The 14,272-nt window shown below is 54.0% G+C and overlaps 1 protein-coding gene across 1 annotated transcript in view; it reads left to right on the forward strand.

Annotated features, from left to right (window-relative positions):
* Positions 1 to 14,272, forward strand: part of SHB (SH2 domain containing adaptor protein B) — a 132,866-nt gene that overhangs the window by 95,557 nt on the left and 23,037 nt on the right. The window contains exon 4 of the mRNA XM_043486672.1: positions 9,463 to 9,634. Within this exon, the coding sequence (XP_043342607.1) occupies positions 9,463 to 9,634 (172 nt within the window). The remainder of the gene's footprint in view (positions 1 to 9,462; positions 9,635 to 14,272) is intronic.

Here is a 14,272-nt window from a genome sequence, read left to right on the forward strand (position 1 = left end):
GTTTTTGAGAACCTGTTGCACCGTAGACAGGATTTCTGCTGAACTTGTTAGAGGCCCCTGGGATTCAGAAGATATGGGTTCAAGTACAAGTTCAAGTCTAGCTGTTGACATGGGACAAGTCAGTCCCTTTCACAGCTGGTCATTTTTCATTTCTAAAATGAGTTATGCTGGTGGAGATGGCTAGCTTCAGCAGCTGTGAAGGCCTTTGTTTAGGTCATTTTATCATTTTCATCAGGATTTATCCCTACTTTTCCTGCAGCCAAGCAGCAGCCCTCAGGGTGGGGTCTTTGCACCAGGCAGCCACATCCATGTTTCCCTTTTGGGGTGCAGACTAGGAGGATAAAGGCATGCTCACTGGAGCCAGGCCCTCCTTCCCCAGTCCAGGCTTGGGTGTACATGCATGGACAGCATTCCTGGAACCCAGATGGCATTCCTGGAGCCCAGGCGGCTTCCAGGCGCCTGCCTCACGGGCTTCCCCATGCCCTGCTTTGGGGGAGTCACCCCTACCCCCTCGTATAATCAGGAGCTTCTCTTCTCAGGCACTGCCCTTGAGGTGTGGCAGCATGGTGTCCTGGGGCCTGCGTGTGCCTGTGAGGGGAACACAGAGGCCTGTTTGGTGATCCTAAAGGAGCCAGCCAGACATTGTCTGACAGCCTGTCTGCGGGTACAGCCTTCACTCCCTGGGGAGAGGAGAGTGAGGCCTGCTCTTGAACTGCAGGGGAGAAGGGGGCTTCATCTCTCCAGGCCTTAGTTTCTCCGCCTGTAAAATGGAAATTCTAATGCTTGTCTCTGAGAAACAAGCGAGATGATGCAGAACGTGTGTTTAGAAAGTTGAAGCAGCAAAGGACCATTGTCGGGAACAGAGTTTTCGTCAAGTAGGAGTGTTTGCGCATCGTCGTGAAAGGTCCATAGACTCTGGGTCATGGGGGCCCCCACCTCCCCAGATCAATGCACAGTCTCCCTCCTTGCCCCCTCTCGGGGGCTCATGACTGCCTGGGCTGCAGCCCCTTATATGCCTGTCCACCCCTGCCCTCCCCACTCCACACCGCCCCCTCTACCAAAAACCAGCCAGAGCCAAGGCCAGCAGTGTGCAGGAATCAGCACCCTGGACCGTGTGGAAAGGGCTCTGTGGGCACCTTCATTCTGGTCTCTCTGCCCTTGTGTTTTCAAAGTAATAGGATATCGGTGAACAAACACCAGACCTGGAACACTGTGCAGGCCCCCCCGTCAGCCCCATATTTGCTCCCGCCTCACCCACATGGGGCCTTAAAAGTCCTCTCAGCACCTGAGAGCTCTGTACAATGGTTCTGTTCTCAGTTCTCTAATCCTTGTTGCCCCTGCGTAAGGGACTCTGTCCTATGCTGGAGGGCTGGGGAGGCCGGAGGCCAGCCAGAAAGATGCAGCCACCCATCCACAGGCCCCACCTGGGGACCCAAGGCCCTGGGTCCCCTTCCCTTCCTTCCAATTCCCTGTGAACCATTCTCAGGGGCCAACATCCACATTCATGATCAGCCCGGAGGACTCAGGGATGTTTGGCAGACTGTGAAGTCTTCTCTCCCGGCCTGGCCCAGAGAAAGGCGCTCCTAGAGCACCCCTAGGTGAGGGGAGGCTGCCCAGGCTCTCATCCCAAAGCAGAGGGTCAGGGGCTGGGGGCTGGGGCCCCTGCCTGGCCTGATGGCCTGCTCCTCTCTGATGGGCAGTCTACTTGCCTGGTCCAGGCCCCGTTCATAAAAACATAAAGTCCCACCAACCTCCTCAGTTTGTTGTGAGGGTCAGAGAATGTCACATCGGGTCCTCACATGCCTGCTTGTGAACAGAAAGCACTCAGTAAAGCTCAAGTCATTTTCAAAACTATTTTAAAATGATTTGAGGGGGGAGTCCAGCTCCTAAGTTTCCTTTCTTGATTGATGAATGAGGTGTTTTTTGGACCTGCTGACTATAAATCTGGGTGGAGATTCATTCACTCAATAGAGTCTAAACATCAACATCAGGCACCATCCTAGGCACTGGGAATTCAGCTTTGAAAAAAACAGAATCTGTCTTGTCTTCTTGGAGCCTCCACCTTAGGAATTTCAGCACAGGCTGAAGAAGAAGGTGGATTCTGCTACAAGGCACTTACTCCTCCTGAGTACATGAAAAGGAGCTGCTCTGAGCATGGGTGTGACCATGGGGAGAAGGGACCACTGTGTACAGTGGTCCTGGGCTTTGGTATGTCCTCTGTTATTAATCACCTCCATAATCCTTTATGGTATAGGCATTGTCAGCCCTGTTTTATAGAAGTGGCAGCTAAGGCTCAGAGAGGCTTAGAAACTTACCCAAAGCCACACAGTAGTAGCAGAGGCAAGATTCAAACCTGGTTCTTCCTAACTCCAGAGTCCACACCCTCTCCATGAAGCTGAGCTGCAGTTCCTCTGTTCTCCGGCCTTGTTGCATCCCGGGGACTGTGTGTCAGGCACAGAGAACTTCAGAAGAGGCTAAGGCGTGAGGCCTCATCTCCGTCTGGTTCTGAGAAGACACCTGTGTGCCCTGCAGTGTGACGTGGACTGGGGTGGGGTCAGACAGTGCCTTAGACAGCGGAGGCTGGGTTCCGGAAAGGAGAAAGGAATCCCTTTCTCCTGGGGCCTGCGGATGTGTAAGTTGCTTCAGTCGTGTCTGACTCTTTGCAACCCCATGGACTGTAGCCCTCCAGGCTCCTCTCTCCAGGCAAGAATGCTGGAGTGGGTTGCCATGCCCTCCTCCAGGCTATCTTCCCCACCCAGGGATCGAACCCATGTCACTTTTTTCTCCTTCGTTGGCAGGCAGGTTCTTTACCACTAGCGCCACCTGGGAAGCCTTCCACCTTGGGTGGTCTTGACAAAAGTTGCCCCCAGGAGTCAGCATTAAAGCTGAACTTGGAAAAATGGCTAGGATTTTTGCACCCAGAGATAGTGAAGAAAGGGATTCTCCAGGGCAGACAGAGCAGAGCAGAGGCCTGGAAGCAGGATGATGTGGAATGGGGGACCAGCTATTCTTTGTGACTGGACCCGAGGGGTGGGTGTGGAACCCAGAAGGGTTATCACCAAGGCACTGAGGGCCTCAAGCACCAGAGTGAGTTCTCTGTCCTTTCCAGTCCTGGGGACCGAGGAGCTAGCAAGGGTTTCTGGACCCAGAGAGCTGTGCTTTAGAGGCTTATGGGAATTTGGGAACCTGATCTCTTTGGCTAGCCCTGAATGATAAACAGGAAGGAGCAGATCTAGAAGGAACACATTTGTTTCATCTAAGCAAACATTTACTAAGCACCAGCTCTATGCCAAGCACTGCAGGCGGTTTAGAGACCGACAAGATATTGGAGAGGAAATTAAGTCCTAGGTACTGTCCCCCAGAGAACCCCATGGGCTGCCCGGGGCGGGGTGGCTGGGGGCTCGCTGAGCTGCAAGAGAAGGGTGGAGAGCTGAGAGGTGTCCTGGAGGAGGGGCGCTCTCAGAAGGCGGGACGGGGAGGTTTTGTGGAAGGCAGGCTTTTGTGCCAGACCTTGGAAGCTTCCAGACGTCATACAGTTGGTGGTCATTTCAAAGACTGAATGAGGGAGATGCAATGCCTGCCTGGCCGGCCCTGTCACTTAGCTCTGAGGCCCAGATGGTAACCCCCTCTCTTCACTCACAGGGTGGCAGGGTTGTCGTGAGGGTTAGGGCTAGCATGGGTGCTTGTTGACACTGACCCAGCGTCAAGACTGATTGATGTGAAATGTATAACACAAGTAGGAAGGGGACCACCAACAGCAAAGGCTAACCTGGATGGAGGAAAGGCCTCCCAGGAGACCTGAGCTGGGTCTTAAAGATCTCATCAGATGAGAGCTTTGGAAGGACATTTAGGGCATCGCGAAGGGCCACCTCACCTGCCTTGGAGACAGAGGCTGGTGGAGCCATTAACTGGATCACTGCCACCAGGGCTCTGGTCCCGTCATCAGGCCAAAGAGCTCCAGAGGCCTGGCCCTGCCCTCCTGAGTCTCCCCTCCCTCCAGCAGAACCCTGACTTCTGTTTGTAATTGCCTATAGGTGGAATTAATTAGATACTGTCATTCTAACAACTCACAGGGGTGGTATATTTTTTCTCTAAATGCAGATATTCTTTTGAGGGCTGTGTCTTCCTTTATCTTTTACAGAAAATCACTAAATTAAAAGAATTGCCTTTTAAAATTGCAGATTAAAGAGAAACTTAATTAGAAGGAATGAAAGCAGTTGTGTTTGGAGCTTTTGTTCTTAACTTTTTTTTTTCCCTTGTGCTGCTGAATCACTGCACTTGGAGTTTGTATATTTTTATTTTAGGTGAAATGATTTGCCTAATTAAGCCTGTCATTCATCACCACCTGTTCCCTCTAAAATATATGGCTATATTATTAAGCTTGCAAGCGAATGTATAAATTAATTCAGTGGGGAATTGCAGTGTTGACTGGGACGTTATTAGGTTTTATCCAATTTATCTGGTATGAAAACCGATATTTTTCCCCAGAAAAATGAAACAGCAGCTCATTAGGTTTCTTCATTCAGTCATTCTTTGAGCACCTATTATGTTGTGGTCATGCATTAAGGATGGGGGGATGGGGGCAAATATGGTGTAGCCCCTGCTCTTGAGGGGCTCATGGGGAGCCAAACAAAGAAACTGGCCATTAGGGTACCATAGGCTGAGATCAGAAAACTAAGATCATGGCATTCAGTCCCATCACTTTATGGCAAATAGATGGGGAAACAATGGAAACAGTGACAGACTTTATTTTCTTGGGCTCCAAAATCACTGCAGATAGTGACTGCAGCCATGAAATTAAAAGACACTTACTCCTTGGAAGAAAAGCTATGACCAACCTAGACAGCATATTAAAAGCAGAGACGTTACTTTGCCAACAAAGGTCCATCTAGTCAAAGCTATGGTTTTTCCAGTAGTCATGTATGGATGTGAGAGTTGGATTACAAAGAAAGCTGAGCACCAAAGAATTGATGCTTTTGAATTGTGGTGTTGGAGAAGAGTCTTGAGAGTCCCTTGGACTGCAAGGAGATCCAACCAGTCCATCCTAAAGGAGATCAGTCCTGGGTGTTCATTGGAAGGACTGATGTTAAAGCTGAAACTCCAATACTTTGGCCACCTGATGCGAAGAACTGACTTATTTGAAAAGACCCTGATGCTTGGAGGGATTGAGGGCAGGAGGAGAAGGGGACGGCAGAGGATGAGATGGCTGGATGGCATCACCGACTCAATGGACATGAGTTTGAGTAAACTCTGGGAGTTGGTGATGGACAGGGAGGCCTGGCGTGCTGCGGTTCGTGGAATCGCAGAGTCAGACGTGACTGAGCGACTGAACTGAACTGAACTGAGGCTGAGATCAGGGTGAGTCTGGGAAAGGGGTGGAGCCAGGGACGGCTTCCTGGAAGAGATGACTCCTAAAGAACACGTGGAGTCAGGCAGGTGGACGAGGAGAAAGGCAAAAGTCCTGATGATTCACACAAAGAACAGAGCCTGGGAGGCGGCGTGGCGAGACCTGAGACTAGACAGGTTGCCGGGTCGTTGGTCTTGAGAACCTGCGTTCCTTCCGTGATCGTGTTCCTTGCTCCATGCCTCTCCCCTTACCTTCTGCGCCAGGGGGTGTGTAGTAGGATTTTATGCTGGCAGAAATTCCCAGATTTCGAGCACCCAGATTGACCGAGGCGAAAGTGCCTTACAGTTCATCTGGTCTCTCCCTCTTATCTGCCTGGGGCAGAACTGAGCCCAGAACCTCGTCTCCCACCTACCCCTTCCCACACCCCCACCGTGCTGCCCCCGGGGGCACCGTTCACCGCCTGGGGCCAGAGGCCTGCTGCGCTGTCCTGTCTCCATTCTCTCCATTCCCCAAAACCAGAAAGGTAGCCGACGGGAGGCTTCATGGGGAAGTGCACACTGGCGCCGTTCTCCCCGACCCCGCCTCCCGCTGCGCCCCCGTCTCCATCGCAGTGCGGTGCTGCACAGGGGTCTTCCCGGACTTGCCCCGCGAGTAGTCAAGTCCTGTTGGGGTCACCTCCCTCCCTCATCCCTGTCATCATTGAGGGATTCAGCCTCCATCGCCTTCCCTACCTCTCTGCCTCCAGAGTCACCCCTAAACCCTCTCTCCGTCAGCAGTCAGAGAGGTCTTTAAAGCCCAGTCTGAAGGATGGCATTCCTTGATTCAACCCACGCATAGGGTCAAGTCCCAGCTCCTTAGAAAGGTGACCAGGCCCTCACCTGTCTACCTGATCCCAGCGCTTGCCCCTACCCAAGGTCACCCATCCAGGGCTCTGCAAGTTAGGTGCCTCAGGTCAGAACCTGCTTCACCTCTCCCTCACACCCCCTCCCAGGACATGCACCCCATTTTACCGGCTGCCCCGAGGGCTGGTGGGTTCCCTGCGAGTTCTGACTGGGGAGCTGGGCTGCTGCGAAGCTGGGGGAAGGCCCGTGATGACATGGGTGTGGGGGCCCCAGCTCTGAACATCACCCCTTTATCACCACTGAAAGCTCAGCTCATCAGCCGGATGGAGGAGGATGTTTGTTTCTCAGACATCCAACCCCAGGACCTGTCCCCTAGAAGGGCCTTGAGATCATTGCCACCTGGCTGCCTGTCCCCGTGGTTGGACACAGGACAGAACTGTAGCCAGAGACGAGGGCAGGGAGCCCCCAGGCGGGCCCCCACTCTGCCCCCAGCCCTGGCATCATAGGCTGTGGGCGTCTGGAGGTTGGGGCTTGGCCTTCTTCACCTGGACTGGCCAGCCTCATCCTCCAACGCTCAGGCCGAAAGCCGGTAGTGATTGACCCTCTGTCTCTCTCTCCCTCCATCTGAAGACATACACAAGTCCGATTCTCAGTCACTTCCACCCACCTCTCCAATGCCAGCATGTGCTCCAGGAGCTTCCTCACTGCTCGGCCTTGCTCCTTGTCCATCTCACTCTCTCTCTTTTTAATTAACACTTTTGTTTTTTTAAGAGTCGTCTTAGGTTCACAGCAAAATTGAGATGAAATTATGGAGAGTTCCCCTAGACCCACACCCTCCGTCCCTTTTCAGCCCAGCAGTCCTGTTAAAGAGTACCAGGTCAAACGCTTTCCCAGAAGCTTTCAGCTTTCTGACTTCAGAATCAGAAGTCAGAATGGCTCTTCATTTCTCTCAAAATAAAACCGAAGTCCTTCCCAGGGTCCACAAAACCCCCAACCACACAGCCCTGCTCCCTCCCACTCCCCTGGGCCTCAAATCCCACCCAGTGCAATCCGCTCCCGTTCCCCTGGGCTGTGTTGTTTCTCTGTCACTCTCAGCCCATGCCTGAAGTCAAGGGCCTGGAATCTGTTCTTCCTTCTCTCCAGAGTGTCCTTCCCCCAGCCGTCCACGCTGCTCGGCCCCCTTCCTGCAGGCGTTTATTCAGATGCTGTCCTCTGAGAGGCCTGCCTTGTCCTGCTGGCCTCTTCTCCAGAGCACTTAGCTCCAGCTGGTGTGCTGTGGGTCTGATTGACTTTACTTGTCTCTCAGACCCTGAACTCCAGAAGTGGGGCTTTCTGTTCTGCTCAGTGCTGTTCCCCAACTGTGGACCACGCCTGGCCCACGCGAACATGAGTCTGGAAGGGACAGCCTGCCAGACCCGCGGCAGTCATGACAGTGACCAAGCACGTGGGTCCAGCCTGTCCTGAGCCTTCCGTTGGCGGGAACCGCCCTCCCTCCCCACTGTTTTCTGTACTGATTAATAGAGAAGCCTGTCTCAGAGGGATGGAAATGCTTCGCCGCCCTGATGGGTAATCTGGCTCCGTGGCAGAGACGCGCCACAAGTTCATTCACCATCCTCGGTGGTCCGTAGACCGCACATCACCACTGTCAGGGCAGGAGCTTCCCACCACCTTCCGTGAACATGAGGTTGATCGCTGTGTGGCTGGGGTCGGAGGCCGGCTCGCCACGTCCTTGCTTGCTGGCTGGGGCTGGGGAGATTTCCACCGTTGTGCGTCTGTGGGCCTGTAAGTGGACGTGGCCCTGGGTACGCGGTTCCGCAGGCCCTGGCCCGGTTTACTAGGCGCTTAGTATATGCTGCGCCAATCAAAGGTGGTCCCTCACCTGATTCCCACGCAGTCGGTACGGTAGGAAATAGGGCTTCGGAGAAGTGGAGTGGCTTAGCCAAGGCACACAGCTGGTCATGGCCAACTTCAGAGGGGGACTCAGGGCAGTTCGGAAGCTTCTGTGAAGTACCTAGTACATGTCCACATTGAGTAGGCATGATAAGAGTAATGAAAGCAAGCCTTTGTGATAGCATTGACCGAACACAGACTAACCACACGCCAGGCGCTCTGCTGAGATGGCTGTTCATCCCCTGGCAGACTCCGCACAACTGCCCCACGCGTTGGGTACGGTTGTCATCCCTCGTTTTCAGAAGAGGCAACCGAAGCCCAGAGTCATGACTTGCAAGGTGGACTACTGGTCTCTACCAACACTTCTGGCAACTCCAATTTTGTTTGTTTGTTTTTAAAATACTTATTTATGTAGTTGCGGTATGCAGGCTCTTTCACTGTGGCACGGGGGCTCCCGAGCACGTGGGCTCAGTAGTTGCAGAATGCGGGCTTAGTTGCCCCTAGGAATGTGGGAAACTTAGTTCCCTGACCAGGGATCAAACCTGCATCCCCTGCATTGGAAGGTGAATTCTTAGCCACTGGACCACCAGGGGTGTCCTGGGAACTCCAGTTTTAGCTCAGTATTTTCCACTCTTTGTGGGGTGTCTCCAGGGTCCTTCCCTCCAAAGGTACCTCCCCAGCCCATGGGGTGAAGGATGCTCCTGCAGGTCCAGGGCTGGAAGGAAGGCACATTGGAGGGCCCATCCCACCGTGCTGGGCCCTGCTCCAGCCTCACCTGGATCGTGTTCCTTGCTCCATGCCTCTCCCCTTACCTTCTGCGCCAGGGGCTGGCTGTGCGGAGGGCCCATGCAGTGGGGTGAGTGTAGAGGAGCAGACGGCTGTGATGCAACACACCCCTCGATTGGAACTCTGGTTGTCCCAGGAGAAAGGGGGCAGATGTGGCCAGTGCAGCCCTGGGTTGGGGGGAGGATGGGAGAATGGAGGAGGAGAGGAGCCACTTGGAGGCAGGTTTTTGGCACAAAATAAAGAAAAACTTTGCCCCTGACAACTGTCTAGGGAGCAGAGCCCCTCTGGGGGTACGGTGTCCCCTTGGACAGAGGCTGCGGGAGGGTTCCTTTGGGGATAAGCCTGAGCTCAGTGGCCTCTGTCGATTGAGCCAGCCCCTCGATTGCACCATCTGACTGGGACGGCACCTCACATCCTGGTCTAGGAAGCCCACAGCCTTTGAGCCGTGTTTGTTCGTTGCCTAGAACTCTTCTGCCTGCAAACTGTAAATCATCAACCAGCTGTGCTGATTTCCTGGCCCCACTGTGTGCCGCCCGTAACTTGTGGGGCTGAGCTCTGGGTAACCGGGTAACCGTGCTCTTTCTCTCTCCCCCACAGCCCAGTTTAATGGCAGTGAGAAGCGGCAGTCATCCCCCTCGCCTTCCCGGGACCGGCGGCGCCAGCTTCGAGCTCCCGGAGGCGGCTTCAAGCCCATCAAACATGGGAGCCCTGAGTTCTGTGGGATCCTGGGAGAGAGAGTGGATCCCGCTGTGCCACTGGAGAAGCAAATGTAAGTCCGCAGGGAGCGAAGCTCAGTCTCGGGGGCCGGTTCACGGAGTCCCTGTCGACGCTCATAGAAGGCCGAGGCCACTGTCAAGTCTGTCTGGTCAGGGTTAAAGCGCACCTCTCCTGATTCCTGGCCCTGTGCTTCCTCTTTCTCCTCTGTATCACCTGCCTGCCTTTGGATGGCTAGTAGGAAGGACAGTGAGATCATCCACATGGTGTTCTCCTTACTTTCGTATCCTCCTTTCTAGTTTCATCATGCAGCAAGTGAGCTTTTAAAAAGCTAAATGTATATTAAACCCTCCTGCCTGATTGCATATTAACTTTATTATATAGCAGGAGTGATGTTTTTGCCCTACATGCCTGGAAGCTCAGATGGTAAAGAATCTGCCTGCCATATAGGACCCGGGTTCGATCCCTAGATTGGGAAGGTCCCCTGGAGAAGAGAATAGCTACCCACTCCAGTACTCTGGACTGGAGAATCCCATGGACAGAGGAGCCTGGCAGGCTACAGTCCGTGGGGTTGGAAAGAGTCGGACACGACCAACACATACATAACACATGCTAAATCCTGCTTCCTATTAGCTATATTTTATAGCAAGAGTGATCTTTTTGCCCCACATCTGCTTGATCTTAGTTGGACAAGACCTTGGCACTCTTGATTTGGGTTTCCCCCAGAGAGTTCCCAGCTTTAATCAGCGTCCGAGTCCCACCCCTGCTGCCCCTTGCCCCCTGCTTCTCCGTGATACTCTGGTCAGTGTTGTCTCCATCCCCTTGACCGAGGTGGTCGTCTCCTTTCTCTGCTGGGGTCTCGGGTCCCTGCTCTGCTCTGAAACCTTCCATGGCTCCCCATTGCCTCCAGGATAAAATCCCACCTCCCCAAACTGCCAAATTCGCTCTGTGAATTGCCCCCCAGACTGCTTTCTCAGTTTCTCGTCATTCCACATACCTGCCCTAAAGTAAGTTTCTCCAGAAACTTAACAGAGTGCGTCCTGGATCCCATGCTCCTGCCATCAGGTGTATCGCCCCCTTCACAAGTGAAAGTGGGATAAGTGGGGTTGTCATCTTCCTGCAAAGTGAGAAAACCGGGACCCCAAGAGATGTGGGGCCTCGGCCAGGATCTCCTGGCTCAGAGTGCCGAGGCAGGATTCAAATTCTGTGACTCGACCCCACACCTTCCTCTCACTTCCCTCCTGTATGCAATTTTCCCTCGCCCTGAGCACATGGCCAGCACAGAGTAGGCACTCAGGAAGGCCAGGAGATTAGCGGACACTCAGCGGGTTCCTTGTGAGACCGCGTCGAGTGCATCACGTACTATATTCGTCTCCACCCAGGGGATTCTGGGCTCCCGTAGCCGGCAGTGCATCCCTCACAGGAAATGCTCCCTCGCTGAGCAGGATGCCCGAATGATGTCATGAGCCTGTGTGCCCTTTTTAAGCATGCGCTGCAGCCTCCTTTGTGGCAGCCCTGCGCCTACTGTACCGCGCACGTGGGTGGAGGGGGAGGGGGAGGCGCCCAGCAGGTGTTGTGTTAATCTCTTATGTCTCCCAGCCACACAGATTGGGTGGCAGGTTTTGCTTATTTCTGATCAGACTGTGTGCTTTTTAATCAACAAACAAAATATAATCCAGAGACGCCTGGGAGCTATTCAGCAGGCATCCTGACCCAGGTCTGCCTGGGGTCAGCGGCCCAGCCCCCTCTCTGCCCACACCCGGACGGAACTTCGTGAGCCCCGTGAGGGCAGGTCTGCCTTTCCTTTCCTGTTCCCACCCAAAAGGCCCTCGGCCAAATCCAGAGCTGTGGCTGGCTTTTCCTCCCCATCGTCTCATCTCCCTGGGATTATTCCAGCCTGCTAGAGGCCTGCCTCATCACCCAAGAAGTAGGGTGGTGGGCTTAGGTAAGATCCCACTTCCAGCAGAGCCTGAGGACCCAGGACCCAGGCCGAGAAGTTCACTGTATCCCACCCAGGCTGATACTACCTCGGAATTTAGTAGGCACTTCCAAATCCCGACTTCTCCCCACCCTAGTGCAGGGCAGAGGGAAGGTGGGCATGCTGAGCATGCACCCCGTCTTAGAGGGTTGTCAGGGGTGGGTAGTCACGCTTCTGCCCAGGCACCCAAACTACTCGCTGGCCCTCCTGGGACAGTGGAAAGGCTGCTCAGGTACTCAGAGGCGACTCCTCCCCGGCCTCCTGGAGGCAGCCCACCACCCACTCCGTTCTGCATTATTATTACCATAAACGTGTCCTAGTCATGAACTTCTTAGTATTGTTCAGTCGCTCCATCATGTCCGACTCTTTGCGACCCCATGGCCTGCAGCACACCAGGCTTCGCTGTTCTCTTCACCATTTCCCGGAGCTTGCTCAAACTCATGTCCATTGTATCAGTGATGCCATCCAACCATCTCATCCTCTGTCACCCCCTTCTCCTGCCCTCAATCTTTCCCAGCAGCAGGGTTTTTTCCAACGAGTCAGCTCTTTGCATCAAGTGGCTAAAGTATTGGAGCTTCGGTTTCAGCATCAGTCCTTCCGTAAATATTCAGTCTTGATTTCCTTTAGGATGGACTGGTTTGATCTCCTTGCTCTCCAAGGGACTTTCAAGAGTCTTCTCCAGCACCACAGTTCTAAAACATCAATTCTTGGGCGCTCAGCTTCTTTATGAACTTCTTAAAACAAATAAATAAATAAATCTCGACTAGACACCCCCATCTGGCTCCAGCCCCTGTTGGGAACGTAACCTCCATGAGGGCGGGAACTTGTCTAGGTCACCATTGTGTGCCCAGAGCCTAGATGGGTGCCCGGCATGTAATAGGTGCTCAGTGAATAGGCAGCTGTCCCCTCGGTGAACGAAGTCCCCAAAGAGCCGTCAGCGTGTTCTCTCTGCCTTCCATCACCTCCCGTTCTCTCATCCACCCCAATCTGCTTCCCTTTTCTGCCTGGGTAACCAGCTGACCTCTTCTGGCCCCTGTGGCAGCCAGCACCGTAAATGGCTCACTCCTGCTAAGACGCGCTCTGCTCCCAGTTTTCCTCTGCCCTCCCCGCCGGCTCCTCACCTCAAGCTGACCTGGAGGTTAGACTGTCCAGGGCTCCGTGCTCTCCCTGGGTAGTCTCTCAGGATGCTGGTGGTGAGTCATCCCCAGCCCACACCTCTCCCAGAACTCCTAACTCCTACGGCCAGCTGCCTCCTTGGCATCTCCACTTGGCTGACGCACGGGCGTCTTAAATTTAACACGTTCAAAACCAGACTCCTGATCTCCTGGACACCTGCTCCTCCCCAGCTTGTCCACCTTCCCCATCCCGCCCCAGCAGCATCACATCTACCATGTTGCTCAAGCCACAGTCCTGACGTCATCTTGATGCCTTTGTTGGCGTCACACCAGCATCTAGTGCGTTACGAAGCTCTGCCCGTTTTCCATCCAAGACACACCCCGAATCCATCCGTTCCCGTCATCTCGGGTCCTCCCATCTGGACCACTGCAGGAGCCTCCTCGCCTGTCTCCTGCTGCACTTCCTCTCTGGCCATTCTTCAGGGTAGCCTGGCTAACCTTTTGTAAAATCATCCAGAGCAAGTATCTCTTAACATCTCTATTTAAAACTCTCAATGCATTTTCTTTTGCTTACAATGAAATCAGACTTCTTCCAGCGGCTCACACGGCCTCGGGGAACTGGGCCCTGCCCCCACCACCCCCCCACCCCTCCACCCCCACCCCCATTCACCCTCATCCTGTCCCACTTCCCACAGTCCAGCACTGGACCATTCTGGCTGCCTTTTTGCTCCGTGAACACCCCAAGCTCATTCCTACTTCTGGACCTCTGCACTTGCTGCTGCCTCTGCAGTGAATGTGTTTTCTTTGGCTCTTCACATGATTGGCTTCTTCTCAGTGCAGATTCTCAGGTCAAATGTCACCTCCTCGGGGTTGCCCCCCGTCCATTCATTCCATAGTCGGCACCTCCCGGACCCCAGTCACTGCCTTATCACAAACCCAGTATTCCTACATAGCAGTTGTCACTATCTGAAATTGTTTCCTGAATCTGTTGGTTGACTCTATCTGCCTGCATCAGCCCTTTGAGAACAAGGGTATAGTAAGTGGTGAGTAAATAATTGGATGATCTCATGGGTGTTGGATGGACTGGGTGGCGATCGTTGAGTCTTCTTAATTCCCATGGTTCAGGCCTGAGTGGCCAGCTCTACAAAGTCCAAGGCGTCCCCAAGATGGCCTCCTGCCTGGATTCTCTTTTCAGTTCAGGCAGGTCCTCCTTGGGCCCAGGGGTTGCCCCCCAGCCCCGAGGACCAGCCAGGCCCATCCTGTCTCCTGGTAATTATCCTCATCCTGACAGGCTGCCCTCTCCCCATCCCCCAGTTGAGTGTCCTTTGCCTCTTCTCTCCCCAACTCCTCCTGTTTCTCTTTTGATCCTCGACCCCGAGTTCCCTGCCTTTCTCTACGTGTGGAATGGCTGGAGCAGCTGGGGAAGGAACCAGCAACTTACTCTGTTTACCCACCAGGGATCACCCTTAACGAGGATCCAGAGCCCTCCAAGGCCCATCTGCCACTGCCTCCCTTACCGCCACGTGGCCTGTGCTCCGGGAGCCGGGCTCGGGCAGCGCCTCCCTGGAGACCGCTTCTTGGCCTTCCCTGAGGACGGCTC

The sequence above is a fragment of the Cervus canadensis genome, chromosome 14, assembly GCF_019320065.1.
Source record: "Cervus canadensis isolate Bull #8, Minnesota chromosome 14, ASM1932006v1, whole genome shotgun sequence".
In the NCBI taxonomy this organism is placed as follows: Eukaryota; Metazoa; Chordata; class Mammalia; order Artiodactyla; family Cervidae; genus Cervus; species Cervus canadensis.